Raw genomic sequence first — 22603 nt, 5'->3', positions numbered from 1 at the left:
CAAGCAGGCTGTGGAGCAGATTTTCCGCAGATGGGGTCTGCCTTGCTGCGATCTATTTGCCAGTCCCCTCAATACCAAGTGCAGCAGCTACTTCACCCTCATCCCCCCTCAGGGGGAGACACCCAGGGATGCTCTAGTTCACGATTGGCCCTCCGGTCTACTTTATGCCTTCCCACCTGTTCCTCTGATAGCAAAAGTTATTTAGAAAGCACAATTATTGGGAAGCAGAATGATTCTGATTGCTCCACACTGGCCTCGTCAAATTTGGTTCCCCTTTCTCCATCCCTATCTCATGGACGACCCCTGGATTCTGGACCCACAGCCAAACCTATTGACTCATATGTCAGGGCAGTTCCATCCCTCTCTTCAGACCCTCTGGTTGACAGCTTGGCTACTCCAGTTCCATCACTAGTCAGGCTTCATCATTTTTCTCCGGAAGTAGTTCATATTCTGTCTTCTTCCCATAAGCCTTCGACTAGGAAGATATATTCCAGTAAATGGAAAATATTCTCCATCTGGGCTCAGGAAAGGCAGATTGACCCTTACACTGCACCAATTTCATCAGTTCTGGAATTTCTCTCCATGCTTTTCAGTCAGGGGTCAGCTGCCGCAACCATTAAAGTTCAGTTAGCGGCTATCTCCACCTTTCATGTCGCTAATGAACCCAGTCTAATGGCGCATAGACTTTGTAAGGCATTTTTAAAGGGCACTATGATGCTTCGACCCCCAGTCTTTGATCCTGTAATGCCATGGGACCTCAATTTTGTGCTACAGTGTCTCACTTAGTCTCCCTTTGAGCCTGCAGCTACTTGTGACTTAAAATATTTGTCATGGAAGACAATCTTTTTGGTAGCCATCACTTCGGCTAGGCGAGTCTCTGAGCTCCAAGCTTTGTCAGTTAGACCTCCTTACTTGGTATTTCACAAGGGTAGGGTTTCCCTCAGACCAAATCCTTCCTTTATGCCAAAGGTTGCTTTGGTTATTAACCTCAACCAGTCTATTGAGCTGCCTGTGTTTTTCCTAGAATTTTCTAATAAGGCAGAATTCAAATTCCACCAGCTAGATGTTCATAGAGAATTGCGTTTCTATTTACATAGAACGAAGGATCTTAGGAAATCAAATCAGCTGTTTTTCTCGTTTTCAGAAAATAATGTTTCTAAAGTAACCTTATCCAGATGGATCTCTAGTTGTATTTCCTTAATTTATGCCTCAAGCGGTAAGGAATTACGTTTTAAGATGAAGGTTCATTCTACATGATCAATGTCTACCTCTACGGCATTTCAGGCCAGGATGTCTATGGATAATATTTGTGCTGTGGCTACATGGGCATCTCCTCACACCTTTATCAGTCACTACAAATTGGATTTGATATCCAGAGGCAGATCTTCCTTTGGTTCCACAGTGCTCAGGAGTATTTTCCACTGAGCCGCCCAAGGTTCATGTGCTGAGGGTGCTGTCCCACGGGTAAGAATGTAGGCGAGATTGGACTACATAACATCAAGAAGTTATGTACTTGCCATAACGTTCGATGTATGTAGTTCATCTCGCCTCACATTCTTACTTACCCTCCCGCCTTCCCCCTCCTGGAGGGCCTAGAGGTTAGTTTTGGTTTCAGTACTCCTTTTGTTGTTAGGCTGATTCTTCCTCTCTATGTGTTATGTGTGTGGGGTGTGATTGCCTGAGCTTGCAGCAAACAAGATCTGGGGGAAGGGAGCAGTGTAGCATGGGATACCTCTTAGCCACGAGCCAATTGAAGACTTTGAGCTAGAGTATGGCCGAGTCGGAGCCGAGGTTCAGCTCCGAACCCACGGGTAAGAATGTGAGGCGAGATGGACTACATACATTGAACGTTATGGTGCGTACATAACTTCTTGTTCTCTCACTCCCCCAGGTCAGCAGCTACCCCAGCTGCCTTTGTTTGAAATGTTGAAGCAAGCATTTTGTTGGTCTTCTCTGGTTGAATTGTACTGCTGCTGGGCTTACAGTCACTCAGTATGAGATTGTACATATCACAGTCACCAAAATGTAATTGTTCATGGTGGTAGACCTTGAGCTCATGTGCTGTTGATTACACCTCAGAGGAGCAGTTTGTTGATGCTCAAAGTATATTGTGTTGTAACTTGTCAGAGCTACCACTATCTTAACAGAAAAGGCACAGAGCATATTTTTTTGTTGTAGCGATCACTCTTTTTAAAAGATGCACCAAACTCTTATTGAGATTAATAAAGTAAAAATAGAGGGTTTTATTTTTCATTGTGATACATTTACTCAAGTTTCTATACAGCCACATTGTTTGTCAAGGATGTGTGCATTTGGATTGTCAGTTTTAAGTAGTGTAGTTTTTTGCTAAGGAATTGTTTTGAGGCATGTAGTATCACACAGTCATATTGTGTTCCTGCACTAGTGATCTTTACATTCATCTAGTGTTATGGTGAGTATACTCCCAATTATACTTTATAATGAGTATATGACGTAATTTTTCTCTAGAGCAACTCACTTAGCCATATAAGAATTTCACTCTTTGGATGACAGATATGGTTTGGAAGTATCTAGTTTTTTTGGACATTAATTTTTCTTTTCACATCAAGTTCTTTCTTTAGTAGGCCTACGATTTTTTTTTTTTCCTTTCTACCAGTCACAGTCCAGCATCTTCGTTTTGAAGATCCTGTACTTGAGATGCTCAGTCATTGCCAGTGCATACTTGTAATATCCCATTGTTGGCTTTTTAAAGCTTGCCTAGTGTTAAGACTCCCATTTCTTTTCTCCTTCCTGCACAGTTCGGCTTGTAATCCTGATGTATGTTTAAAAGTTTCTGCATTGCATTCCTAAACATAAATCCACAAAGTGTCTGTGTCCGCTTAGTAACCAAGATACTCACCAGCATTGCCTTTACTGTTTTACTGAAGCGCAGTATGGGGAGTACTGTTTCAGCCTTGCTACCCAAAAGTTGAAGGGGAACCTCATTACTGACTGGTACCAGTAGGACTGATGGTGGTCAACATGTTCTCATATGGGGACTTTCAGGATGTTCCTGTTTTCATATTTTATTGGGTATTGTTCAGCTGTAGTTTTAGGATAGCTGGAAATTGTAAGCTAAATTAGTTTTTTTTTTTTTTTTTCCCTTTTACATTACAGGTTCTTTTGTTTTCACAAATGACTTCAATGTTGGATATTTTAATGGACTACTGCTACCTAAGGAACTATAGGTACAGTCGACTGGATGGATCCATGACCTATACAGAACGAGATGAAAATGTAAGTACCTTTGGAGTAGAAAAGTACATTTTTTTCCTTGGTTCTTCTGTACTGTTAAAAGGGTAAGGATTTTTGAAAGCCGACTCCATAGGAGGCTTTTAAAGCACCCTTATCCAACTGGCTCTACATTTGAAATCCTCAGAAATAGAGCAACTCCTTACACTGTCTCATTTAAAGCAGTCATTTTTGTGTTGGTATAGTCATAAGAGAGCAGCAGAACAATTCTTTCTCCTGCTACTACAAAAAAAGGTGCAGAGAACACACACACTTCAGATTCTTTGAAATTCAAACGCACTACTTCCTCTGGCTTTTGTTTGCATTTGTTTCTTTTGTTATTAAATCAAAAAGTCAGTAACTATATTCAAAATGCGTTTTTGTGAGAAGAAAATCACACTTCTGAAATCAGCATACTTATTCATTCATTCACATTCGATGACTGTAAGTACCCAATTTATTGAAGTTCTCTGGATAGTAATGACTTAGAAATTCATAAATCATTTGTAAGAAATTCAGACAGAGACAACGTGGTTCACATTTTGTTTTCAACTATATATCAAGGTAACTGCAGAAGTACAGTAGATGTAGGTAATGCACATAGTGAGCATTCATAAAATAAAGATTAAACAGCATTATTATCTCAATGAAAATTGGATTTTGTATTATTCTTGAGAAATAGGTATAGACATCATATCAGGAGTTAATCTAAGAATACTAATTGGAATGTAGAGCTGTAAGTAGAGAATTTTTATTCAACTCCACAACAGCATCCTCATTTAGTATAGAGGTAATATTTCAAGGGTTTTTGAATGTGTACTGGGAAGTTTCTGCAGTTCAGATGGAAGTGTTCTCCATCTTGCTAGCTCGCATGTACCCAGAAGCATTATTGACTAGATGTATTCTTGGATATAGATTTGGATATGAGAAGTCTATGGTTTTGCTATCCCAGAATTCAAGCAAGTGAGGGGCGGTTTTGGGTAATTTAGTAGTTTATAGATGAAGGTTAGTTGAATTAGGGAGTGAGGTTGGTTAAATTCAAATTATTGCATATCAGGAAATGAGGAACACTTTTCAGTTCTAGTATTGTCATCTGCTGCATGTCTAGTAGTCTTATTGTAATTTTGCTGTAGTCCATAAGGAATCAGATACTGAAGGTTAGTACACATATGTATAGAATTGCATAGAGCAGGGTTGTAAAAAAAGTCACTCGGGCCTTAAATCAGTCTTTAAATAAGCATAATTTTAGGCGAGTGAAGCTACTGTTTTAATTTCTAGCCACATTAACTACCTTTCTTTTTGTTTTGAGATTGTGGCCTTTTGCTGAGTAAGATGGTCCTGATAAAAAAAGTCATAGTCATTTTAGCATGAGGCCCCTACAATAGAGTCAAAAAGTGGGGGGTAAGAAAGGCCCTAAACTTGTGTAAACATCTTAGTTTTTGATTCATCTGAGTTAGAACAGTACTTGTATGTTTATCAAGCCTGAATTGATTTAGTTGCCAGGCCAAGTAGTTTGATGGAGTTACTTCAGTCAGTGATCAAAATAATGTGATAGATGTGGTGCTCTGGAGAAGCACCACTCTCATTTTTTATGATCTTTGTAAATAAAAAGTTGGCTTTGAGTTTTATTAGTGTTGAAGTGTATTGCAGAAAAGAATAGCCATGACTGTATGGAGTTGGATGTGCTCTGTAGAGTTGATGACCGGAAAAACTTTGAGGATGATGAATAGTTGTTTGGCATTACAAAAATGTACTACCATCCACTTAATGGTTACAATGATGAGTAAAGACTAAGCCCATTGGAACACACAGAGACACCAACATCATTCCCTCTGGCAGACTGCACACTGCACACTGCCTGACTGTATTAAAAGGAGATCAATCTTACTGTTCAGATTCCCGCAGAGGTATGTAATGGTGCCAAACTTTGCCTGTGTTTGTGCCATGACCAGGTCTAAAGTCATGTTGTATATTAGATATGAGATCATTGTTAATGAAGTTTTAAGAAACACTGACTGAACAGGTATATAGTTCTGTAGAATGTTTAAAATTGAAAAATAGCACTAGAGCAGTAATTGTTAAGAAAATTTAAAGTGCCAGTTTTATGAAGAAGTGCTGCAAGGACCTTTTTTTTTTCCAGATTATGGACACCATTTCTTCTTTGATTAGTATTATGGGTAAGGGTAGGCAGTGGAACTGGCTGCAACTTACAAGATTTGTAAAAGTAGTTTGCCTTTTACAAAAGAATGTATGGACAGCATAGAGGTGAGTAACAGTCTGAAGTTCAGAACAGGGCACTAGCACTGAAGCAGTGAAATAGTTGTGTACTGAATCTGTAAAGCTGAAGCTAAAGCCAGTGGCAGTATTTCATGGTTACGTTGGAGAAATGAAGGGGTGGGCATATGCCCAGGATTTCAGGAGCTAATCATTGTATATCCTGCACATTTTATCCAGAAAATAAGTTTATCTTGCTAGAATGTAAAGATTTAACTTGGTTTCTATCTTCACAGAATCATATGATGTCCGCAGTTAGTTTCATAAGTTTGTAAATGGCCCATGGATCATCTCTTTGTAACACAGTAGCTTTAATTTTTAGAGTGATGCACAAATTGTAATTCTGAATTTCCAAACGGGAAACTTGTGGTGAAGGGTTTTCAAAATGATAACACATTCTATTACCTTTCCAAACTAAAGATGTTCTTCATCTCACATTGCTGCAGTCCTTACATATGGGTAGTCCGCTGTCCTCGGTCGGCCCGAATACCAAAGTATTAGGCTGACGTCGGTCAAGGCGCTTAAAACTGACATCAGGACGTCAGGGTACAAAAGCACATGACCGACGTCATTTCCTCAGTCTTTTTTGCCGCATGGTCCGATGCAGAAGCAGCGTTGCAAGTGCCGTTCGGCGTTCTGAAATTTTTCGAATTCGGAGTTTCAGACCGAATCCAAGTTGGCTAAGTACCCCGTTGGGGATTATTTTGGTTTTTTCTTGCTTCAGTGTTTTACCAGATGTCAGAAAAAGTGAATAACTGTATTTCTTGTGGGAAACAGATACCGCATAGGGATTATCATTCTTTGTGTATTCCTTGTTTAGGGCCTGAGCACAACGTTGTTGGGTGTCGCTTTTGTGCTAGGTTCAATAAACGCACTATTAAGCGAAGGTTAGATTGTGCTAGGCTGGTCTTTGGGAAGCGGTGCAATTATAATATGCCGTCAGATTCTCCGCGCCACTTCTCTTGAGCGCAAAGACAAAGCAGTTAAACCCAGGCAAGATGAGTCGTCCGTTCCGGACGCCAGTTCTTTAGAGGCTTCAGTGGAACCGGTGGTTCCGACGGAGGCTTCTCTGGAGTCTCAGGGGGAGACTTTGATTTTGCAGGAGGTGGTCTCTCCGGAGGCAGGTCAGGCTGAAGGGGCTTCTCAAGTTACTGTACTCCCCTCCCTTCCTAGGGTGGTTAGGCCTTCTCCTTCTGTTTCCAAGGCTTCTCCCAGAGGCAGGCCAGTTTCAGCTTCTGTTGGTGTCACTCCTAGTTCAGCAGGGTCTGTGCCTAAGAAGCACTTGCTTAAAATGGCAGAAGATTTGATTACTCTGATTAGAGGTTCTATGCCCCCTCCTGATAAGAGGCCTAGGGTGGAGCCAGAGTTGGAAAGTTTTGAGCAGGCTTCGGATGTTTCAGAGTCTTCAGCTGAAGACTTGCAGGAGTACTCTCCTTATTCTGATTCTGATGCAGATGATTCCACTCCTTCTGCTTCTCTTCCAGAGGATTTTTCTTTTTCAGAGACACTTCATTCTATGAGGGAACATTTTAAGTGGGAAGGTCAGGACTTCTCTGATTCTAGGAAAAGGCTTAGGGAGTTTTTGCTGTTACCCCAACATAGGCCCTTGGCTATACCCCCTGTTCTGGATGTTGTGGAAGATGTGTTTGCAGAGGCTTCACTTAATCCTGATTCTCTGCCTCCTGCTCCTGTTAAACCGGATAGGTATTACAGAGTGCCTGAGGCTCATAAATATCTTTATAAGAGTCCTAGGGCGGACCCAGAAACTATTAGTCAGGGACCTAAGGGTGTCAAGGCCTCTGTTGTAAAAAATCCGGTTCCTCTAGATAAGGAAGCCAGAGCTTTGGATAGATGGGGAAAGAAGGTCTATACATCTTCTACCTTAGCTATGAGAGCTTTGAATTGCCAGTTTCATATGTTGAAATATCAAAACTTTCTTCTTTCTCAATTGAAGTCTAAGGTGGATGCTCTGGCGGAAGGCATTGAGTGTAAAGAGTTACAAGATTTGGTGCATGTCTCTGAACAGGTGGGTAAGCATTCATTACAGTGTGGTTTTGATGCTGTGCAGGCCTCGTCTAGGGTGGCTGCCACTGGCTCAGTTCTTCGCAGGCACGCCTGGCTGAAGGATCAGAATTTATCTGACCATGTTAAGACAAGGATTTTGGATGCTCCTTTGCAGTCTGATGTGTTGTTTGGTTCACCTGTGGAGTCAGTCTTGAAGAAAATGGAAGACAAGGCTAAGTCTATGCAGGCTGTTAAAGATTTTTTGCAAGTTCAGCCTCCGAAGTTTAGTAGGAATTGGCCTGCTAAGGGGTGGACGTATCCTTCTTATGATTCTCAGTCTAGGGGTAGATCTAGACGTGGTAGGGGCAGAGCTCAGAGTTCTTTCAGGCCTAGAACAGGGAGTTCACCTGCACAATCTTTGGGTGAGGGCAGGGGCCAGTCCTTTCGTAAACAGGCCCAATGACCTACTTTTTCCGCTGTCAGATCCTTCTTGCCTGGCAGCACCTTTGGGAGGAAGGTTAGCACTCTTCAAGGAAAATTGGATGTTGATTACCCAAGACAAATGGGTATTGGATATCATACACCAGGGTTACAAGTTTTTTTTCCATACCTTGCCTCCTTTCAAAGGCATGCCGGACGTTCCTCCTCAGCAAAGACTAGAGGCTCGCAAACAAATTTCTCTACTACTTCAAATAGGGGCCATACAACCGGTCCCTCTGCCAGAAGTGGACCTAGGATTTTATTCTCGCCTGTTTCTAGTACCAAAGAAAGGAAACACGTGGAGACCAATTTTGGATTTATCTATCCTCAACACATATCTGGACATTCCCAAGTTCAAAATGTTGACGTTACAACAGCTGTTACCTCTGCTGGGCAAAGATCACTGGATGGTGACTCTGGATCTCAAGGAGGCTTACCTTCATGTTCCTATCAGGCCCAGTTGCAGGAAGTATCTGCGTTTTCGGGCTGGGACTTCACATTATCAGTTCTCTGCATTGCCCTTTGGCTTATCTACTGCGCCCAGAGTGTTCACGAAGGTTCTGGCTCCAGTGGTAGCTTTCTTCAGGCTAAGAGGAATTCAGATTTATCCTTATTTGGACGATTGCCTGATACTGGCCCAAGAAAAGGACGAACTTCTTCATCATTTACAGTATGTGATGGCAGTGTTAAGATGCCTGGGGTATTCTGTGAACGAAATAAAGTCCAGTCTAGTACCCTCTCAGGACATGTGCTTTCTGGGTGTGAGACTGAATACAGCATCCCAAATGGCCTTTTTGACCCCGGACAAACAAAAGAATCTTTCTCTTTACTTTCACCAGTTGTCTCGTCAGTCCAGGCTGACTGCAAGGACAGTCCTTCAAGCCTTGGGGTTCATGGCATCTTGTATTCTGGTACTTCCCAATGCCAAACTGCATATGAGGAAGCTACAATGGTATCTCAAGAATGTATGGACACAGCACTGCCAAGATTTGGACACTGTCATTCAAATAATACCTTGCATTCAAAAGGAATTTTTGTGGTGGGCTCAGGAATGTCACCTAAACAAGGGACTCTCTGTGACCCGGCCAGAGGCGAGTCAGATTTTAACGACAGATGCCTCAGACAAAGCTTGGGGAGCTCATCTAAATGGAAAATGGGTACAAGACACGTGGCCTGCCAGACTTCAACATCTGCATATCAACTTGAAGGAGATGTTAGCAGTCCAATTTGCATTGATAGCTTTCAAGGATTTACTTCTTCCAGGGCAGGTGTTGATTCAAACAGACAACACAACTGTCATGTGGTACATCAACAAGCAAGGGGAACGATTCTTATCCTCTATGCAGACAAGCAATGATTTTGTGGGAGACTGCTCTCAGTTTACAGCTAAATCTTCAGGCAAGGTTTCTGCCAGGGGCACAGAACTCCTTAGCAGATGTATTGAGCAGACAAATTATGGATCCCCACGAGTGGAAATTGGATCCTCATGTATTTCAGAGATTGACAGTGTTATGGGGAACTCCAGACATAGATCTGTTCGCTCTCCACTAAATTACCAGCTGCCAAAGTTTTGCACAAAAAGGTTTCATCCCACAGCTTGGAAAGTGGATGCTCTCTCATTCAATTGGAGCAATCTTCACGTGTATGCCTTTCCACCTCTGCCTCTCCTCCCAAAGGTACTGCTGAAGGTCAGACAGGACAAGCCAACATGATTTTAATAGCTCCAGATTGGCCTCGACAGCACTGGTACCCATTACTGAGAAGTCTGGTACAGGAGCCTCCATGGCCTTTGCCTTGATTCCTCACCTGCTGTCTCAGGAGAACAGTCATTTACTCAATGTCAAACTTCATTCTCTACATCTGACAGCCTGGCATATTCTGTTTTAAACCCTGGAGGGTCTCAGCTTCCACAACAAGTTTTGAATGTTATTTTGGAGGCCAGAAGGCCTAGTACTAGGAAAGTTTACGCAGATAAATGGAGGAGATTTTTATTTTGGAGTACAGCAAAGGACTTTGATGTTTCTAAACCTAATTTAAGTGTTGCGCTTCAATACCTTACTGAGTTATTGGACAAAGGGTTGTCCTTCTCCTCTATAAAGGTTCATGCTGCAGCAATTTCTGCTCACTATGACTGTGACCCACCATTATTTTCTCAGCCTTTGTTTAAGCAATTCCTTAGAGGGGCAAAGAATATAAGACCCCACGTAGAGCTCCTACTCCTGCTTGGGATCTCAATTTTGTGTTGGAGAAACTCACTCTACAACCTTTTGAGCCTGCAGCATCGGCAGAGTTGAAATATTTATCTTGGAAGACTGCTTTTTTGTTGGCCATTACCTCTGCGAGAAGGGTTTCTGAATTACAGGCCCTTATGGCAGTTGAGCCTTTCTTGATTTTCCACAAGGATAGGGTGTCTTTGCGTACTAACCCTTCTTTTATGCCTAAAGTGGTCTCTAGTGTGGCTTTAAACCAAACTATTCATTTGCCTACTTTTTATGCAAACCCCCAAAATAGAGGGGAAAGGATTTTGCACACTTTGGATATACACAGACAGTTGCGATATTATTTGAGCAGAACTAAAGGGTTCAGGCAGTCTCAGCAGTTTGATGTTCTTCATTCCACATTGCTGCAGTCCTAACTATTGGGTAGTCCGCTGTCCAGTCGGCCCGAATACCAAAGTATATGGCTGACGTCGGTCAGGGCGCATTAGACTGACGTCAGTACGTCAGGGTACTAATGCGCATGACCGACGTCATATCCTCAGTCTTTTTTGCCGCATGGTCCGATGCAGAAGCAATTTTGCGAGTGCAGGTTGGCGTTCTGAAAGTTTCTGAAGTCAGAGTTTCAGACCGAATCAAAGTTGGCTAAGTACCCTGGGGAATATTTTGGTTTTCTTGCTTCAGTATTTAACCGGATGTCAGAAAAAGTGAATAACTGTATTTCTTGTGGGAAACAGATACCTCATAGGGATTACCATACTTTGTGTATACCTTGTTTAGGGCCTGAGCACGACGTTGTTGGATGCCGCTCTTGTGCTAGATTTAACAAACGCACTATTAAGAGAAGGTTAGACTGTGCCAGGTTAGTGTTTGGGAAGCGTTGTAATTATAAAATGCCGTCGGATGCTCCGACGCCGGCTAAAAAACGCAAAGATAAAGCAGCAAAGCCTAGGGTGGAGGAACCGACAGTCCCAGACGTCAGTTCTTTGGAAGGCTCAGTGGAGCCGGAGGTTTTGCCAGGTGTCTCTTTGGAGTCTCAGGAAGAGACTTTACTGTTACAGGATGTATCCTCTCAGGAAGTAGGCCAGGCTGAGGGGCTTCTCAGGTGGCTGTTCTTCCCTCTCTTCCTAAGGTGGTTAGAGCCTCTCCTTCAGTTTCCAAGGCTTCTTTGAGGGCAGGCCAAGTTTAGCTTCTGTGGGGTTTCTCCTGGTACTTCAGGATCTTTGCCTAAGAAACATATGCTTAAAATGGCAGAGGATTTGATTACTATGATTAGGGTTCTATGCCCCTCCTGATAAGAGGCCTAGGGTGGAACCTGAGTTTGAGAGTTTTGAGCAATGCTCGAGGCTTGAGTCTTCGGCTGAAGACTTGCAGGAGTACCCTCCTTATTCTGATTCTGATGTGGATGATTCTACTCCTTCTGCTTCTCCTCCTGAGGATTTTTCATTTTCAGAGACTCTGCATTCCATGAGGGAGCATTTTAAATGGGAAGGTCAAGATTTCTCTGATTCCAGGAAAAGGCTTAGGGAATTCTTGTTTTACCCCAGCATAGGCCTTTAGCTATACCTCCTGTTTTGAATGTGGTGGAAGATGTGTTTGCAGAGGCTTCCCTGAATCCTGATTCTTTGCCTCCTGCCCCAGTTAAACCGGATAGGTATTATAGGGTGCCTGAGGCTCATAAGTATCTTGGTAAGAGTCCTAGGGCAGACCCAGAAACTGTCTCTCAGGGGCCTAAAGGTGTGAAGGCCTCAGTTGTTAAAAATCCTGTCCCTCCTGATAAAGAGGCAAGGGCTTTGGATAGATGGGGAAAGAAAGTGTATACTTCTTCCACTTTAGCCATGAGGGCGTTGAATTGTCAGTTTCACATGTTAAAATATCAGAATTATCTTCTTTCACAGTTGAAATCTAAGGTGGATGCTCTGGCTGAAGGTATTGAGTGTAAAGAGTTGCAGGATTTAGTTCATGTGTCTGAACAGGTAGGTAAACATTCTTTGCAGTGTGGTTTTGATGCTGTGCAGGCCTCCTCCAGGGTCGCTGCCACTGGTTCTGTTCTTCGTAGGCACGCCTGGCTGAGAGATCAGAATTTAGCTGAGCATGTTAAGACAAGGATTTTGGATGCTCCTTTACAGTCTGATGTGTTGTTTGGTTCGCCTGTGGAAGCAGTTTTGAAGAAAATGGAGGACAAGGCTAAGTCTATGCAAACTGTTAAAGATTTTTACAGGTGCAGCCTCCAAGTTTAGTAGAAATTGGCCTACTAAGGGATGGACTTATCCTGCTTATGATTCCCAGTCTAGGGGTAGGTCTAGACGTGGTAGGGGCAGAGCTCAGGGTTCTTTTAGGCCTAGGACAGGGAGTTCCCCTGCTCAGACTTCTGGTGAGGGCAGGGGTCAGTCCTTTCGTAAGCAGACCTAATGACCTACCTTTTCAGCTGCCAGTACATTCTCGCCTGGCAGCACCTTTGGGAGGAAGGCTGTCTCTTTTCAAAGAAAATTGGGATTTAATTACCCAAGACAGATGGGTTCTGGACATTATTCACCACGGTTACAGGTTTTATTTCCATACCTTGCCTCCTTTCAAAGGCATGCCAGACATTCCTCCTCTTCAAAGGACAGAGGCTCACAAGCAAATTTCTCTGTTGCTCCAAATAGGGGCCATTCAGTCAGTTCCTGTGCCGGAAAGGGGCCTAGGATTTTATTCTCGCCTGTTCCTAGTACCAAAGAAGGGGAACACGTGGAGACCAATTCTGGATTTATCTATCCTCAACACTTATCTGGACATTCCCAAGTTCAAAATGTTGACGTTACAACAGCTTTTACCTCTGCTGGGCAAAGATCACTGGATGGTAACTTTAGATCTCAAGGAAGCTTACCTTCATGTGCCAATCAGACTAAGTTGCAGGAAGTATCTGCTCGAGCTGGAAATTCTCATTATCAGTTCTCTGCATTGCCCTTTGGCTTATCTACTGCCCAGAGTATTCACAAAGGTTCTGGCTCCAGTGATAGCTTACTTCAGGCTAAAAGGAATCCAAATCTATCCTTACTTGGACGACTGCCTGATTCTGGCTCAAGAAAAAGAAGATCTTCTACAGCATCTGGAATTTGTCATAGCAGTGCTAAGATGCCTAGGGTATTCTGTGAACGAAATAAAGTCCAGTCTAGTACCCTCTCAAGACATGTGCTTTCTGGGTGTGAGACTGAATACAGCAGCCCAGATGGCCTTTTTAACCCGGACAAACAAAAGAATCTTTCCAGTTACTTCCATCATCTATCTCTTCAGTCCGGGCTGACTGCAAGGACAGTCCTTCAAGCCTTAGGGTTCATGGCATCTTGTATTCTGGTGCTTCCCAATGCCAAACTGCATATGAGGAAGCTACAATGGTATCTCAAAAATCTGTGGACACAGCACTGCCAGGATTTGGACACTGTCATTCAAATAATACCTTGCATTCAAAATGAATTTTTGTGGTGGGCTCAGGAATGTCACCTAAACAAGGGACTCTCTGTGACCCGGCCAGAGGCAAGTCAGATTCTAACGACAGATGCCTCAGATGTTGCTTGGGAGCTCATCTAAATGGAAAGTGGATACAAGACAAGTGGCCTGCCAGACTACAGCATCTACATATCAACATGAAAGAGATGTTAGCAGTTCAGTTTGCATTGATGGCTTTCAAGGAGTTACTTCTTCCAGGGCAGGTGTTGATTCTAACAGACAACACAACTGTCATGTGGTACATCAACAAGCAAGGGGGAACGCATTCTTATCCTCTATGCAGGCAAGCAATGATTTTGTGGGAGACTGCTCTCAGTTTACAGCTCAATCTTCAGGCAAGGTTTCTGCCAGGAGCACAGAACTCCTTAGCAGATGTGTTGAGCAGACGAATTATGGATCCCCACGAGTGGAAATTGGATCCTCACGTATTTCAGAAATTGACAGTGTCATGGGGAACTCCAGACATAGATCTGTTCGCTTCTCCACTAAACCATCAGCTGCCAAAGTTTTGCACAAAAGGTTTCATCCCACAGCTTGGAGAGTGGATGCTCTTTCTTTCAATTGGAGCAATCTTCATGTGTATGCCTTTCCACCTCTGCCTCTCCTCCCAAAGGTACTTCTGAAAGTCAGACAGGACAAGCCAAGGATGATCTTAATAGCTCCGGATTGGCCTCGACAACACTGGTACCCATTACTGAGAAGTCTGGTATGGAAGCCTCCATGGCCTTTGCCTCGATTCCACACCTGTTGTCGCAGGAGGACAGCCATTTGCTAAATGTCAAGCTTCACTCTCTGCACCTAACAGCCTGGCATATTCTGTTTTGAACCATAGTGGGCCTCCACTTCCTCAGCAAGTTTTGAATGTTATCTTGGAAGCTAGGAGGCCTAGTACAAGGAAAGTGTACGCAGACAAATGGAAGAGATTTTTGTTTTGGAGTGCAGCAAAGATTTTGATGTTTCTGAGCCTAGTTTGTGTGTGGCTCTTCAATATCTTACTGAGTTACTAGACAAAGGTTTGTCTCTCTTCTATTAAAGTTCATGCTGCAGCAATTTCAGCTCACTATGATTGCAACCCACCATTGTTTTCTCATCCTTTGTTCAAGCAATTTCTTAGAGGGGCAAAGAATATAAGGCCCCACAAGAGCTCCTACTCCTGCTTGGGATCTCAATTTTGTGTTGGAGAAACTCACTCTACAACCTTTTGAGCCTGCAGCTACTGCTGAGTTGAAGTATTTATCATGGAAGACTGCTTTTTTGTTGGCCATTACCTCTGCAAGACGGGTTTCTGAATTACAGGCCCTTATGGCAGTTGAGCCTTTCTTGATTTTCCATAAGGATAGGGTATCATTACGTACTAATCCTTCCTTTATGCCTAAGGTGGTTTCTAGTGTGTCTTTGAACCAAACTATTCATTTGCCTACTTTTTATGCAAATCCCCAAAATAAAGGGGAAAAGATTTTGCACACTTTAGATGTCCACAGGCAGTTGCGTTATTATTTGGACAGAACTAAAGGTTTCAGGCAGTCTCAACAGTTGTTTGTTTCTTTTGCTTTGAGTTCGCAGGGCAAGCCTGTGTCAAAACAAACTATTTCTAGGTGGATTGGGTTTTGCATTGCATTTTGTTATTCCCATCATGGCAAAGAGATTCCAGCTGGGATTAGGCCTCATTCCACTAGGGCTACTGCCACTTCTACAGCTTTTTTAAGGGGGGTGGCTACTAAAGATATTTTGGAAGCAGCTACTTGGAGTTCAGTGCATACTTTCTCTAAGCATTACCACCTTCCACTTTACTCTAAATCTAGGGCTGGATTTGCAACTGCAATTTTACAGGGCATGTTGGCAGCTCCTAATGCTTTATAGTTTTGCCATCCTCCCTTACCTCTGCTTTGGGATTCTACCCATATGTAAGGACTGCAGCAATGTGAGATGAAGAACATAGTACAGTTTTGTACCTACCATAAATGTAGATGTTCGAAGATCCACATTGCTGCAGTCCAATTTACCCTCCCTCCTTCCCCTCTGTTGTTGAAGGTGGTGGTGTGGTTGGTGTTGTACATATTGTAAATATGGTTAGTGCACGGGTGGTTGGTTAGGTTTTGCTGGTTTTTGGCTTTGGCCTTTCTTGTTAGGGTCTTCTGACATCTGGGGCAAGAAAAGACTGAGGAAATGACGTCGGTCATGCGCTTTTGTACCCTGACGTCCTGATGTCAGTTTTAAGCGCCTTGACCGACGTCAGCCTAATACTTTGGTATTCGAGCCGACCGAGGACAGCGGACTACCCATATGTAAGGACTGCAGCAATGTGGATCTTCGAACATCTACATTTATGGTAGGTACAAAACTGTACTTTTCTTCAGAGGATCTCAGTTTTGGGAATGTAAAATATGATTAAAATGGTGAGGACTGAATATCTTTAACAGCTGAGTCGTTCTGTTTTATAGATCTTTTTTTTTTTTTGGGGCACCAAAATGCAAAACTAAGGTAAACCTCTGCTTGACTTAAGTAAATCTCAAAACACAGCAGGAGATGCACTGTATTAGAGCTATGACTCCCAGCTCTGGAATGAAGCACCCCCTCTCCTCAAGCAGATTAATGAACCACAGACTTTTAAACTGTATTGCAAACATCTAAGAGAAACCTGGATCTGTTAATGTCCTTCCCCAAGTTAAGCTGAACTCAAACTTTCCCACCTGTAATCAGAGCTACCTAGGCACATTTCTACAACATGTACTCAGAAAAAAAAAAACTTAAGCAAATAGTATACATCTTTATAGAGAATAATTGCCATATATACCAAGGGTAATGCATGATGTTAAGTTGTCAATCTCGCCTTCTTCTTGCTGGATGGGTTCGGAGCCGATCCTCGGCTCCGACTCGGCACTAGCTTTAGCTCGAGAACTCCTTTTACCAGCTCGAGGCAACCCTATATCCCATGATGCAAGGCGGAACTACCTCAGATCTCGTTTGCCGCTTAGCGAAAGAGGTCTCCTTTGCCAGCTGAGGTAAGTTTTTCTTGTTAAATAAGAAAAAAAAAGTTAGTTAGGGGTTTAATTTCCCTTCAGTGTCAGGTTAGCCTGTATTTAGTACAGCCCACCCTATTCCCTTCCTTTTTAAACTTTTAATATAGTTTTTCTGTGAAAGTTTTAGTCAGGCCTAGTTCCCAAGTTATTCCCTTCCTGTGTGTCTGTGTAGGGATTAAGTTGGGTGTTTGTGGGCACTGTGTGTGTATATCCTTTTAGGATGTCTAGGCCAGGCAAGGTCTCAGGCTTCAAGAAGTGTGACCAGTGCTGTCAGAAAATGTCCCTGACAGACGGTCACACTTCTTGTGTGTATTGCCTGGGGCCTTTGCACCTGCAGGACTCCTGTGCGTTGTGTCATGCCTTTAGCCAGCGAGTCCTGCAGGAAAGGAGGAACAAACTGATCCTCCGAGGTTTGTTGAAACCTGAAGGTTCTCCTCCTAAGCAAGGGGCAGGAAAACCTCTTAAGCCACGAAGGCTCAGGCTACAGTGTCTAAGCCTCCTCCGGTGGCTCCGGCTCCGTGAGCCGATATCGGCCCGCTGGAACCGATGCTTCTTCTGCCAGAGTAGTGGGTTCGGTGCCGGCCGGCCCGATACCCTGACTACTGTTGCATTGTCGGCTCCGCTGGAGCCGACACTTTATCCAGCATCGGAGCCGAGATCCTCGGCTCCATCTGGGGTTCAAGGGACTTGCCCGATGGCTCCGCCCGCAAGAGATCCCGGTCCCCTTCGACTAAGTATCCACTGCCCGGGTCTCCTCTTTGTCGGAGCGGAGCCATCGGAGCCGATCTTCGAGATCTTCCAGGCTGTCTGACCACGATTTGGAGAGGGTGGTAAGCAGGCTGTTGAAGTCTCAGGCACTGGCCCAAATGCTCCATAGCCCGTCTCAACAGACTTCGCTACAGCCCCAATTCTTGAGATTCCTCCTCCGACTCCACACCAGAGTTCGGAGCCGGAGCTTGGGACAGCGACTGTTTCGATGCCGAGCCGATACATCCTTCGGCTCCGTCATCCTCGGCTCCGATCTCCTCCTTGAGACTTTCCTTGGAGGGATCCGGTCGTCGGGTTTCCACTGTCGGCTCCGAGGGGCTATTGGCATCGGACCCTTGTCCGACCCGCCTCCTCTCGGAGCTTCGCTTTGGTAAGCTCGGCGCCGACATCTGCCTCGAGCCTTCTCTCTCCTTGGAGCCGACCATTCCTGTTTCTTCGGAGCGGGTGTGTTCAGGTCTCCCGGGGAGAGGAGCCTTTGAGGTGATGAGGAGTGTCCTGGCCTCTGAGCCTGGTCAACGGTCTATCCCTCTAGCTCCTCCCTCATCAGTGCCTGCAGAAGCCTCTTGCCAGCCTCTTGCTCTCAGGCCCAGGGATCCATCGCCCCAGGTTTCCTCACTGGGAATTTCCTCCTCTTCCGAGGTTTCTCCTGACCCTGCAGGTGAACCCCTCGGAAGAGGACGTAAGAGAAAACACACAGACACCACTGAGGCTACTACATCTGATACAGACTTAGATGAGTCGGAGGGTTCCCCACGGTCCCCCTCTGAGGATGTCTCATTTTCAGACATCCTTGAGCTCCTCAAACAGAGGGGAATTGGCCTCCATTGACCCCTCCGAGGATGAGTCGGTATACCTGGAGGCTTTGGATCCCGACCCTCCACCTCCTGGGTGTCTCCGCCTTCGACCCACTCATGCAGGTAGTGGCTCGGAAGGCGTGGCTCCAGATTCTGTGGAACCTGTCCCCAGGAGACCATCCAAATTCATCACGGCCCCTTCGGACAAACAATTCCTGTCCAAAGGTGTCTCTGTGGATGCTATGGTGGTGGCGGCCACTAAGAAGGAACTGGCGGATCCTTCAGTACCTGTCCATCCTCCTAATAAGGATTCTAGGACCATGGACAGGTATGGAAAGCGGATGTTTTCTTCAGCGACCTTTGCAATGCGTTCGCTGAATTACCTTTGTCACTTCACCAGGCTTCAACGAGATATTCTCAAGGAACTGGGGGAAGTAGTCCAGGATCCTTCAGCTGCTGGGGCTCAGGAAAAGATTGCCTCTCAGCTAGCTATCCTGAATTGATGACATCTAACTCCTCCATGTGGCTCATATCTTATGCAGCCGATGGAACGAACAGGGCCGCAGGCACAGGTGTTGCTCTTAGATGCCAAGCCTGGATGCGGCTGTGTAATTTTGCGGACCCCTTTAAGGCGTCCTTCACCAACACCCCCTTTGACGGTTCGGCTTTGTTCGGACCTCAGGTGAAGGATACTCTGACCAGATGTGAACAAGACGGTAAAACTCTTTCTGCCGTTGGAGTCCAGTTTTCCACTCCTTCTAGACCATATCCCAAGGGTCAGAAGGGGGGGAAGATGTGGTTCCGTAAAGCCCAAGGAGCTACACCGGACACACGTGGTCAGTTTACCCCTAGAGGCAGAGGGGTAACAATAATAGACGCCGCCCTAGAGGCAGGGGGTCCTCAGAACCAGGGCAACAGGGAGCCTCTTCCTGAGAAGCCTTTTCAGCATCCCTGAGGTGTTGCCCGACTGTCCACCCTTGGAGGCAGTCGGGGGAAGAATTTCGCTGTACCCAGTAGCCTGGCAATCCCTATCACAAGAGAAGTGGGTACAGTCGATTATATCCGAGGGTTACAAAATCCCCTTCGAAGGTTTCCACTCTACAATCCCTTCCAGACATCTCACCCGGTCAAAGGGATTTGGCAAAACAGGAAGTTGCAAAACTCCTGGGAAAAAGAGCCATCCAAACAGTGCCGGCAGACCAAGTAGGATCCGGCTTCTACTCAAGATTCTTTTTGGTCCCCAAAAGGACGGGAGATTGGAGACCAATACTAGACCTAAGCAGACTAAACAAGTCTGTCAAAAGGCAAGATTCGGATGGTCACGCTGTAATCCATTCTGCCCTTTCTGGGCAAGGACAACTGGATGTGCTCGATAGACCTTCAGGATGCGTACTATCACATAAGGATTCACAGACGCTCCAGAAGGTTTCTCCGCTTCGGCTGGGAGCCAGTCATTACCAATTCAGAGCAATGCCCTTTGGCCTCACTTCAGCCCCAGAGTGTTCACCAAATGCATGGCGGTGGTCACAGCTCACCTGAGACGCCGAGGATTCCAAGTGTTTCCTTATTTGGACGACTGGCTCCTCTCCGCCACCTCCAGGGATCAGCTTCTTCGGTCCAGAGATTACACTACAGCTTTGCAAGAGTCTAGGAATTTCGTGAATTTCAAAATCCTCTCTGCTGCCTTGCCAATCTATCACCTTTATAGGCGCAGAACTAAATACCGTCAAAATGTTAGCCAGACTAACAAATCAAAGGATTCTGGACATCCAGAAATTTGTTCAGCTTCTGTTACAAAGCAACAAGGTCAAAGCCAGGTTTGTCTTGAAGGTTCTAGGCCTAATGGCTGCAGCCATTGTTCTTCTTCCACTAGCTCGCTTCCACATGCTTCTCCTGCAGTGGATGTTGTTCACACAGTGGTCGTACCACGATCTGCCCATGAGACACGAGATCTTAGTGACACAGTCTTGCAGGGCTCATCTACGATGGTGGGTATCTTCCCCTCTTCTTCAGCAGGGCCGACCATTTGTTCCCCCTCCTCCAGTTGCCACAGTCACCACGGATGCCTCTCTGATCGGGTGGGGGGGGCATTATCAGGGCAGGATGGTCCACGGGACGTGGCAACCCATAGAATACCACCTGCACATAAATGTCCTGGAGATGAGAGCAGTGCTTTTAACGTTGCAAGCCCTCGTCGAGTTTCTTCCCACAGGGACTATTGCAGTACAGACGGACAACATGTCCGTGGTCTGGTACAACAACAAACTGGTCGGTACCAGGTCCTATCCCTTATGTCGAAGCTCTTAGACTTTGGCAATGGGCGATCTCTTCTCAGCGGTTTCTGATAGCAACGCACATCCCCGGCAGGTCCAACCTACTGGCGGACAGGCTAAGCAGATCTATTCTGATGCCTCACGAGTGGTCTCTCAATCAGTCTGTAGTGGATCAGATTTTTCTGAAGTGGGGCACCCTTGTTGCGATCTTTTGCTGCCCCGCAAAACAGCAAGTGCCCAGATTACGTCACACTATTTCCTCTTCCAGGCCAACCCTTGAGAGACACTCTATCCCAGGATTGGCCTCGGGACTTCTTTATGCTTTTCCTCCCTTTCCATTGATTCCACAAGTCATTCAGAAAGCCACCGTTTTGAGAGCCAAATTGATCCTCATTGCTCCATATTGGCCTCGACAAATTTGGTTTCCGTCTCTACATCGTCACCTTCTGGTGCAGCCCTGGCATCTGGACCCAGTTCCGGATCTTTTGATCCACCAGTCGGGTCAGCAGCACCGAGCCATTCATTCTCTCAACCTCACTGCTTGGTTGCTCCACTTCCTTCCCTAGCCAGGCTACCAATGATTTCTGACTCAGTCAGAGACATTTTAGTGTCTTCTTTGAAGTCGTCCACTAGAACTGTTTATGCTAGCAAGTGGCGTTTTCTATTTGGGCAAACGCCAGAAATATTGATCCCTTCACCGCTCCTATACATTCTGTTTTGGATTTCCTGGCGGAGGTTTTTCATTCAGGATCGTCATCATCTACAGTCAAAGTACAAATGGCTGCTATTTCCAAATTTCATGTTGGCTTGCAAGACAATAACATCATGTCTCATAGGTTATGCAAAGCCTTTTTGAGAGGAGTTTTTCTCCTAAAACCGCCTGTTAAACATCCTCCTCCGCAATGGGATCTGAACTTAATGTTGGCATCCCTAATTCTACCTCCTTTCGAACCGTCTGCTACGTGTTCTTTAAAGTTGTTGACATGGAAAACTATATTTTGCTGGCTGTTACTTCTGCAAGAAGAGTTTCTGAGATTCAGGCCCTCTGTATTCGTTCACCTTATCTGGTGTTTCATAAGGATAGGGTTTCGCTCAGGACTAACCCTTCCTTTCTTCCCAAGGTTGTATCTCAAGCCAATATTAACCAATCTATTGATCTACCAGTTTTCTTTCCTAACTATTCTGACAGAGCTGAACAGAAGCTGCATTTTTGGATGTTCATCGTCAGCTCAGGTACTACTTACATAGGACTAAACAACTTAGAAAATCAGACCAATTGTTTGTCTCCTATGCAGGAAGCAGGTTGGGTCTTCCAGTATCTAAAGTGACCTTATCTAGATGGTTGACTTCCACCATTTCCTATGTGTACTCTCTAAGGGGCAAACAACTATCTTCTAAGCCAAAAGCTCATTCGACCAGGAGTCTATCCACTTCTGTAGCCTTTCAGGATAGACTTCCCATTGACACTATTTGTGCAGCAGCTACTTGGGCCACGCCTCACTTTTGTGTCTCATTACAAGTTGGATTTGGCCTCCAGAGATAGGGCCAGTTTTGGTTCCACTGTTCTCAAGAGTCTGTTCCATTGAGCCACCCGGGATACAGGTGCTAGGACGGTCCCATCCAGCAAGAATGAAGGCGAGATTGACAACTTAACATTTAGAAGTTATGTACCTACCATAACGCTCCATGTTAGTTGTCTTCATCTTCTTCTTACCCTCCTTCCCCTGGCCTGGACAGATCTTGGAGAGTTCCTATTAGATTGCTTCCTCTGGAGCATTGTTATGAGGACTTCTTTTAGGAACCATGGTTCCTAATTATATTAGGATAAGTCTTTAGCAGGGTTAGTTAGCTGCCAAACGAGATCTGAGGTAGTTCCGCCTTGCATCATGGGATATAGGGTTGCCTCGAGCTGGTAAAAGGAGTTCTCGAGCTAAAGCTAGTGCCGAGTCGGAGCCGAGGATCGGCTCCGAACCCATCCAGCAAGAAGAAGGCGAGATGAAGACAACTAACATGGAACGTTATGGTAGGTACATAAC

The 22603-nt window shown here is 44.9% G+C and overlaps 1 protein-coding gene across 1 annotated transcript in view; it reads left to right on the top strand.

Annotated features, from left to right (window-relative positions):
• The window catches only part of HELLS (helicase, lymphoid specific), a gene marked incomplete in the record, with an annotated part of 1428613 nt that overhangs the window by 928567 nt on the left and 477443 nt on the right, over nucleotides 1–22603 (top strand). Inside the window, 1 exon segment of the mRNA XM_044056152.1 lies at nucleotides 3136–3255. Coding sequence (XP_043912087.1) covers nucleotides 3136–3255 — 120 coding nt within the window.

This window comes from Protopterus annectens, chromosome 14.part0, assembly GCF_019279795.1.
Source record: "Protopterus annectens isolate FY-2018-M chromosome 14.part0, PAN1.0, whole genome shotgun sequence".
In the NCBI taxonomy this organism is placed as follows: Eukaryota; Metazoa; Chordata; order Ceratodontiformes; family Protopteridae; genus Protopterus; species Protopterus annectens.
Note: the sequence above shows the minus strand (reverse complement) of the source record. Positions and strands in the feature narration are given on the sequence as shown.